Consider the following 9,948-nt stretch of genomic DNA (forward strand, 5'->3'; position numbering starts at 1 on the left):
ATTAATGTACAAAACTTTGTAAATAAACAAATTTGAAATTTTTGAATAAAATACAGTCACAACAAATTTAAACAGTAGAATGCTTTAACAGTCACTCAAGTAAAAGTGTTTTTAAAATAGTGAATTGACTTTAAATGAAAAGCATTTTTTTTTTTGAAAAAAATTAACTGCTTTTTAACACGCAAAAATTTTGTTGAAATTTTATATTACATTGTTTGCTGCAAACATTGTCAAAATTGAAGGTTTAAATTTGCTGTACTCTTCGTTTGTCAAGATTTCATTGACATCTTGGCTTCTTGGTTTGTACAAACTAGACTTACCAACTTCTTCTATCAATGTATCTGAAAGTGGAAATTTGTCACAGCATAACTCCATTCTTTTGCAGGTTGATCTGAGAAAAATAGAATTTATTATAATTTTGGGTAATAATTGGCTTAAGAATGTAAAAAGTAATTGTAGGAATTTTTTATTACTAATGTTTGAATTGAACCTTTGAATGAAAAAGAGTAATTTATAAACCATACATTGAGTTATAATTTTGTACTTTACCAATATTATATTTATGATAAAAATATTCAACAAACAGATTAACACTATACTTTACTTTATCTAAAAAGACAACAACCTATATAATATTTAAATGATAAGCAAACTCCAAGCTTTTTAACCTTGTACAAATAGTTTTAATTAGAATAAAAAATTTAAAAAACTACCTAAACTAAAATTTGTTAAAAAAGTTCTAGTAACTTTTACTAGTGATATATATTATTGAATTTTACTGATAATATACCGATAAATTTAGCAAAAAAATGTTTCAATTCTTATTATGCATTTATTCTTCCCTTATATTTAAAATAAAAGAAAAAAAATTATATAAAACAAATCGTTGTAATACAAAATATTAATTTAATTGGATTACATTAAAAAAAACAAGTTATTAATAGAGCCTTTATGTCTCCTATAATAAAATATGTTTTTTTAAAAATAAAAATCAAAATGATAAGGTTTGTTGAATAATAACAAAACAAAATTCAAAAATTTCTTGTTTCAAGGATCCGAGTACACAAAAAGACCTCTCGGTCATCGAGTTGCATACCCAACTTTAACTAAAATTAAATAATCTAAATAATGATTAAAAACTTTACAGTTTAAATAACACATTAAAATTTCATTTCTATAAAATTAATAGTTTAAAATAAAAAGACATAAATCCAAATACATTAAATTTTTACTTACCTAATAATCATTAAGGAGTTTAACAAAATATGGCCCATATTAGATTGTCTATTGTTTTTCGAGATATTCATCAAGGAAAAGTCTAGCTCGATTTGCGCGTTACTAAAAGGTACCGTTTGTAGTTTCATCATTAACTCCTTAAGTTCTTGGTATTCAACGCGAACACTGCTCCAAAAGTTAACGTTTGTTGATTTATCTGTTAAGAATAAACTGATAACTTTTTATGTACATAATCAATTGTAAGTGTACTCTTACAATAATAAATCATGTTTTTATTTTATCAGAACTTAGTTTTCGGTAGATTTACAATGTTTACTAAATTACAAAACTTGTTTAACATTAACACTGAAAATTTTAATTTATATTTAAGTAGTAGGTTACTATTGTTATTTTCCTTTAGCTAACCGATACTTGTTTGATGACGTCCATGCAAACTTTTGTATTGAAGTGAGATAGTATCTCTGTGGTTTCCTTCAAACAATTTTTTAATTTTTGGATGTTCTAAAAACTTCTCAATATCCGGCATCCGTCTATTTAAGGCCTTTAAAAAATTATAAGTTTTAATGATATTTAAATAAGTTATTTTATTTTTTGAAGATATATTTAATACCAACTAACATCGTTTACAACTTCATACTGAGCCATAAATTCAAGATTTTGCAGCATTCTTTTTTCCAATTCAATTATAAACACTACAACAAAACTTTGAAAAATATTTTTTAACTGTATTAAAACAATTAATTATAAAAATGTTGGAATTATAGGAAAATTAGTTACAGATTAGAACCGTAGCGTGTCATTAACAGAAATTTTTTCACGTGTAATACACAACATTAAGTAAATTACTTAAGTAAAGTATGAGAATTTACTGAAAAAAAAAACGATTATGTAAAAAAAAAACACAGTTATTATAATAACTTGTATTTTGACTTAAAATTTTTTCAAGTAAAGTAAAAACAATTTCAGAAATTATTCTCATTAAACAAATCCTATTTAAAAAAAATCAATTAAGTTTAGTTGTTAATAAACCCAATTGACTAAACAACGTGAATTTTAATTAGTTTAACCTCTGCCTTCTTACTAATGGATAAATTTGCATAAACTTCGTTTACTTCTACATGAAAGATAGGTTCTTCCAAAAGGTTAGCTACAAAAAAATGTAAATTTTAGTAACTACAACTTAGTTTATATAGTAAAATAATAATTTAACAATTAATTTAGTAAAAAAATAAAATATTGATAATAATTACTTATATCGTTTACTCTGTATAAAATCCAATCTAAATTTGAATCTACTAAACCTTTAACAAAATGTTAGTAATGTTTTGTTATAAGAACGTTATTGTACGTTTGTTTGCGTTACTAATTAAAAAATAATGTTTATTTACGCCAAAATGTTGTAGATATAAAATCAAACGAAACTTTATTATTAATAGCCTAAAATTAAAAATTATTCTTAGTTGCCTTGTGATCTAAATTAAGCTTACTTGAATTTGGTTGGTAAATGAGGTCTTTTAGATGCTGTATAAGTTTTGTTATTGCTAATCCAAACTTAAAAGGTTCTACTTTACTTTTTTGTAGAGAATATTAACAGAATTTACCTGATGAATAAAAATAATTAATTATTACACTGTAAAAATTTAGTCTTGCTTTACATTTAATACTTACAGCTAAACTTGGCATGACTACAAAATAAGTAATTAAAAATAAACATTTGAAATCAAATTAGAATGATTGAAATTAGTTATGTTATAGTGCTTAGGGTGTTAATTCATTATTAAGCAGATAATAGGTCTTAGAAACTAACTTTCTCTAAAATTTTGCCCATAAATTTAAAAACAAAATTTAATCTATTGCTATTTAGCATTTTTCGAATACTTTCAGCATGTAAATCGTTTCTTCTTCTTTCTGGCTAATATACAAACAAATGTTATAGGTATGAATAAAAATTTCGATAACAAACATCATTATAGTTAATAAACACTAATACTTATAAAACAAGGCTCATTAACAAAGAAAGTTTTGTTTAAAAAGATATATATTCTTATTAAATCTATGTTAATTAATTTGTGCTTTTAAACATTTATTATATATCTTCTGATTATATATTTGATTTAATAAAATGTTACCTTAGTAAACATATGATTACTAAGTTTCAGGGCAGATTGAATTTTAAATTTATAGATATTTGTAAAAATATAATTGTAAAAATGCTAAATAATTTAAAACAGGATTGTTTTAAGTTTTATACTAATAATTTTTCTAATTATTAAAGCGTCTTGAAGTTTATAGTAATAGTTTAATACCTACTTCATTAAAAAAAGCTTTGAGTACTTCCAAATTCAATAAAATTCTTTCAATGCATGGAAAGTGTGATATCCATCTAGTTTTGCTTAAGGCTTTAAATTTTAACGGAATTTCACCCGTCATACACACACCTAAATTTTCAAAGTCACTTCTTCTTGTGTTAGATAACTTGAAGTAGTTGAACGTTTTCTTAATAAGCTCCTCAACCTTATTTAATTTAAAAGTATACACACTTTTATTCAACAACAATAGTTTTTTTTAATACTAAAAATAAATATAAGATAAAATAAATTATCATAAATATATATAAAAAAACAACTTTGTAACTTGAATAAATGCAGCTTACTAAAATTCTCATTCAACAATTGAATTAATAATTTATTTAAAATAGTTTTAATACTTACTTCATTAGGTATTGTAGCTTTGGTTGCATTTAAACATGCATTTTGCAAAGCATGATTTGTACAGGATATTGTTATAAGCCTGGGATTATCTTTTTTCAGAATTTGTCCTACTCCATTCTTAACTCCTGTCATGGAAGCAGCTCCGTCTGTACCTAAAAATATATTTACTAAGTTAAAAAAAAAAATATTTTTCTTAAATTATAAGACCAGTTTGTGCTTAAATTTATACTTTTCTTAAACAATTGAATAAAATCAAATTAAGTCTATTAATAAAGATAGATCATTTTAAGATATTAAAACTAGTTTATAAAAGTTAGCAAGAATACACAGAGAATAGCTGAAATAAACAAAAATTAACTTACTATCAATATCTAAATTTAAAATTAAAAACACGTTAGTAGTACATATTTAATAAATACATAACTAGAATACAAAAATGAAAAAAACAGTAACAGTTCATATATACTTACATATTGAAACTACATTTTTTAACTGAACATTATACATCTTTAAGACTCTTTTGAATGCGTTAGCAATAGATAACGCTGATTTGTCTCTTCCAAGGTCTTCGAGGTGTAAAAATGTAGATACTGAAGTTTTCTTTATTTTGCTTAGATAACAAATACTAACACCTGTGATTCAAACATAAAGCTTTCTAATTTTTTTTGTTATAAGTTTAATAACTGTAAAATTTTGAATGAAAAGAACTTATAATCTGTATACTTTGGAATAAAAAAATATATAAATGTTTTAAAATTATCTGTTGGTAACTACTACTCATGCTTTTTTAAATAGATATCTAAGAAAGTTAAAAAATACCAAATATAGTCGAACTTTTAAGTACATAAAATCTGTGAAATTAAAGGACTACCACTTTGTTCTAGTTAAACAACTGAAGGTAGTAGAACAAAAGTTTAAGAAAGTATAGCTTTAATTGTAATTACAACCGCTGTATATAAAAGGAAAACTGTTATAATCATTTGAACATAAACTGCTTCCGGTTAACCACTCGGTATTTTTAAAATTTTTTCCAGGTTTTCTAAATTTCTTCCACGTTTTTAAAATTACACATATTAAGGTCTGTTTAAAGTTAATAGTTAAGTTTAATGTTAAAACTGTATTAAAGAGTATAAAAACATGGAAAAGGTACACTAAAGCTGCTTTATAAATGGTTCATTAATAAAAAAAAATTGATGATGACAAAAAACTTTGAAAAATAGGGTATAATTTTCTATTCAAATCCAAATTTTATTACTATACAAGTAAAAATTATTGAAAATATCAGGTTTTTCAACGTCTTTTAAAGATTTATGTACAAAATTCCAGGTATTTTTATGCCTAAAATTTTAACTCCATGTTTTTCCTGGTTTCTAGGTGAAGTGGCAACCCTGCTCGTTAAAGCAACAAATTGCTAATTTATTCATTATTTTCTTTATTAATTAAAATTTTTGCTGTTTAATAAATATTATAATAATTAAATCATTCTCCTTATTAGAAAAATAAAATCAACAATATTTTGACATATTTCTTAAACTATTAAATAAAAGTCAACACAAAAATCAAATATATGTTAGAAATGAAACTGACTTAGTTTACTAGAACGAGTTTGCTGTATAATTATTAAAAAAATCATAGTAATTCTAACTTTAATTTTATGTAAATTTTAATTTATTAACCTATTAAATTCTGTAAAATAAAAACTTTTTCCTTTAACTGTCATTAAACCTACTTACATCTGAGTAATCTAACAATGTCCAACTCATTGCATAACAAAATATTTTCTTTTACAGCTAACGTGTTACAAGAATTAATCTATATTAAAAAAATTAAAACAAAGAACAATGTGTTTAAAGCTTATTTCATGTTTGAAATTTAAATTTAATAAGCTTTTTGTATTAAAATATTTTTATATTTAACAGAATGTATGTAAATTAATAACAAATTTAAACTTAATTAAATTAACAAAGCTTAAAAGTAATTTTCTTACCTAGAAAACTTTGTCCAGCAGTATCTGTACTCTCATCCAGATAGAAAGAACAATGCTTCACCATAAAATCAGTTATGATTAGTCTTCTGCAAATTGGTGCGAGAGTATTGCACAGAATCATTTTTGCTTTCCTCCTTTTAAGCGTTGCTGATTCGTGAGCTGTCCCAAGTGTCTTCATGACATCTATCTGGTGTTCGCCTGCTAGCAAGTTCCCGTGAAGAGCTTGTTGCAATGCTAACCGGACTTCTGTCTGGCGTACGTTTTCTTTAAGGAAATTGTTGAATTGCTGTTTAAAAGATTTTTCCATCCTAAACTGATTTATTGAGTTGTGGTTATTTGTGACTGGAGATGCGCGTTTATGTCGGTCAGAATAAGAATGAACTTTTAAGTTGCTCTTTTTTGCTTGTAGTTCTACATTGCACCACTTGCAATAAGCTTTAGTTTCACAATTTGTTGGAGCAATCCAATCTAATAAGTAAAACAGCATTACACATAGTTGACATAACAGATATAACTAATAAAACATTAAACACTATTTATATTTGTTTATAAATAAGTTGTGTATCTAATATTTATTTTATTAATAAGTGAACAATTGAGATTTCAATGATTTAACAAAAACGTTTCACAATAAACTAAACAGTTTAATAGATGTAATAGTGTTGCCTTGTATTTTCAAATTTTTTTCAAAGTATTCCAAAATTCTTACAGAATTTTAAAAGTTCACAATTTTAATCTTTATTTGGTCGAAAATTAGGTTCAAAGTAAGATACTGTGTTAAATAGTATGACAACATTAAAAAGATACTTTAAACTTACAATAAATGTGTTGGTAGATAAAAAATTTTTAGATGAAGAAAAAAAATATTATTTATATTATAAATTTTTGTGTCAAATCGAAAATTTAACTACTGACAATGCTTAAAATGTTAAAATTTCCAGGTTTTTTTTTAATTTGAAGTTTTTCCGATTTTTTTTCAAAAATACAAACATTCCTGGTTTTTTTTTTGGGTTAATTTGACAAATTATAGGCTTCCAGGTAAAGTGGCTAGCCTGATGTAAGCATCACAGTTCAACTTGAGCTAATTAAGTATGTATTTTCTTTTAAAACGTGCTTTTTAAAGTTTTGTTTCACTACAAGATCAATAAATAACAATTTTTTTTTAATTTATTTATTCTCAATTAATAAAAGCTTTAGTTAAATCTATCTTATAAATCTAAGCTTACAAATGGGATAATAAATTTGCTTATAATAAAATTGTTATTTATATCACAACTTTTATCAAAAATTTATATATAAATTTAATCAATGCAGTGAAATAATTCTTTTTTGAAATAAAAAACTAAGTAGATCTGTCTAGTAATTAAATCAGTCAAAGCTAATCTTCTTAGCATTTATAAAATAGTAAATAAAAATTTTCTTTTTGTATTTGAAAGCAATATACTAAAAAATTTTATAAAGAATTCTTAATATTACCACAAACCATTTGTCAGAAAAATGTTTTTAATATTCAAATAAATGTATTTTATGACAAAAATTAAAATTTTTTTTTTGTTTAACAAACAAAAATCATGATAATTTGTAAGGTGTAAAACCAAAAAATTGTTGTAAATAAATAATTTGCCCATCTCACCGCCTTATGGCCTCTATGAACCATTTTACTTAAATAATAAAATTAGAAATTCAATTTTTGTCTATGAAGCGAACTTTGTTTTATACTAACAAATTTTGGTTTTAATTTTATAATAAAATTAACAGTTTAATTTGTGTGTTGTTATTATAAAATGTATTTTAAGTATATTTATTTAAATAAAGTAGTCAAAGGTTAGTACTAAAGTAAAAAAAATGTCATGCTAAAGTATTGTTAATTATTAAATTATTAAAACAAAATGTTAATTTTTAGGTAAAAAGTGAATTGGAATTTTTGACTTTAGATGATAAAATTTTTTGTGCATTATTGAAATAAAATTACAAAAAATACTTTAAAAACTATTTAAAAATTATTTTTTTTTCAAAAATTACAATGGAAAAATTAATTTAATTCTATAAAAACATGAGAACTTTCCTTTATAATATTTAATAAAAAAGCTCAGTATTAAAAAAAAATTGTTGTTGAATTCAAAATTGAAATACTCAAATGTGTATTCTTAAATACTACAAATTGTTAGAGATAAAAAACCTTTTAACTCATAAACAGATTCCCAAGATTTCTGGTACCTCATCTTTTTAGGTGGTGGAAAATCTAAAGTTGGTAAATCTTCTTGGTCTGGAGTTTCATCTAAAATAATTTCAACGGTTGTTACCTACGAAAATGTAACTGCTAAAGTAATGTGTTTAGTGTGTAACTTAATAACTATTTGTAAATCCAAGAAAAAAAAAACCATTAGAGACTTACCTTAACTACTACAGAATAGCATGGTTGCCACAAGTCAAGCTGAGAAATTTTTCCTGACTTTTCCTGACTTTTTCCTGACATTTTACTAAAGTTTTCCTGACTTTTTTCAAGATTTTTCTGACTTTTTACTATAATTTTACTAAAAAAGGCATTGAAAATTAAGTAATTTTGTAAAATTTAAGGAAAATTTTGCAATTTTAGTCTGACTTTAAAGAATTTTTAATTAATTTTTCACTAATCGAAGGCTTTGAAATAAAAGGAAATAAATAAATTTGAACTGACAATATCTGAGGTTTTTATAAATTTTTTTCCTGACTTTTTCCTGAATTTTTTCAAAAACCCCCCATTTTGACCTGAATTTTCCTGACTTTTGTCATTTTTCTTAGTTTTTCCTGATTTCCTGAATTTTCCTGACTATGTGGCAACCCTGAGAATAGCCACCTGATTTTTATTTAAATTTTTTACATGATTTCAAAAAATCTTCAAAAATACACATTTTAGAGTCTAGCTTTAGTTTAAAGTTAAATTTATTGTAATAAACTGTTTGGAATAGTACAAGGTTGCCACTCATGTTTATAAATTTTTCCTGGTTTTTCAAATCTCTACAAGGCTTTTAAAATTACATGTATTTTGGTTTATTTTCAGTTTAAAGTTATGTCTAATATAAAAAACTGTGTTAAATAATAAAAAAACATTGTATATGTACTATAAAGTTAATTAAAATGTGTATTATAACTAAAAAAATTTAATTGAAATCTTATTTATATGATAGTTTTTTTGTGTCAAGTTAAAATTGTACTACTTAACATGCTGAAATTGTTAAAAACTGAATGTTTTTCTAAGTCTTTGGTTAAAAATTTCTCAAATTCCAGGTTTTTTTTGCCTTAGTTGTAAGTATCAGGTTTCCAGGTAAAAACAGATTTCCAGGTAAAGTGGCAACCCTGATAGCATAAGCCATTGAAAAATACTTAAGTTTATTGAAATGCGTTTTATGAAAAAAAGTTTTTTTTGCTGATAAAAAAAAACTTATTTATATGATAGATTTTTGAATCAAGTTAAATTTTATTACCGAACTATGTAAACTTGTTAAGAATTTCAGGTTTTTTAGGTTTATTGTTAACAAATGTAGGTTTTTTTTAAATTATATCTAATTTCAGCTTTGCTAAGGTTTTAATTGCCTTAATTGTCAAAGTACAGAATTTTTTATTTCTAGGTAAAATAGCAACCCTATAGTTATTATCCACTCTTTAAACAATTTCCTGACTTTTTATTACAATTTTCCTGACTTTTCTAAATCAAATTATCAATTTAAACAAATAATATAATACATATTCAAACACTTGGAATTAATAAAGCCTTCAATTTTATATTTCAGTTTATCAATATTTATAAAATTAGTAGTAAATATTTTACCCTTATTTATGTAAAAAATATTAAAAAACAACTATTCTACAATAAACTATAAATAATTAAACTTAACCATGAAGTTCACCTCTTTTATAATTTATTTTAAAAATTTAAACAATTTTGAAAAAATTATAATGAGGTAAATTATAAACATAAACTTATTACCCAAAACACTAAACCTAGTGTTTAATTAGAATGAAATTATTTATTTA

The 9,948-nt window shown here is 23.6% G+C and overlaps 1 protein-coding gene across 1 annotated transcript; it reads right to left on the reverse strand.

The window, feature by feature from the left end:
- Window positions 1–1,366: 1,366 nt before the first annotated feature.
- Window positions 1,367–9,016, reverse strand: LOC145839001 (uncharacterized). The gene is made up of 5 exons (XM_082946615.1): window positions 8,114–9,016; window positions 5,935–6,402; window positions 3,948–4,099; window positions 3,547–3,750; window positions 1,367–1,432 (listed from the first exon to the last, which is right to left on the reverse strand). Exons 1-5 carry the CDS (start codon window positions 8,154–8,156, stop codon window positions 1,367–1,369), a joined length of 933 nt encoding a protein of 310 aa, XP_082802741.1. The 5' UTR covers window positions 8,157–9,016.
- Between the last annotated feature and the right edge of the window lie 932 nt (window positions 9,017–9,948).

Source organism: Thalia democratica, chromosome 6 (genome assembly GCF_965202585.1).
Source record: "Thalia democratica chromosome 6, ktThaDemo2.hap1.1, whole genome shotgun sequence".
Lineage (NCBI taxonomy): Eukaryota > Metazoa > Chordata > Thaliacea > Salpida > Salpidae > Thalia > Thalia democratica.

Coding starts and splice junctions, on each gene's coding strand:
- LOC145839001 (XM_082946615.1), bottom strand. CDS start 8,156: ATGAGGTACCAGAAATCTTGGGAATCTGTTTATGAGTTAAAAG. Junction 4,100..5,934: donor TGCTGGACAAAGTTTTCTAG/GTAAGAAAATTA, acceptor ATATATTTTTAG/GTACAGACGGAGCTGCTTCC. Junction 1,433..3,546: donor TCAAAGCTTTTTTTAATGAA/GTAGGTATTAAA, acceptor TATTCTTAACAG/ATAAATCAACAAACGTTAAC.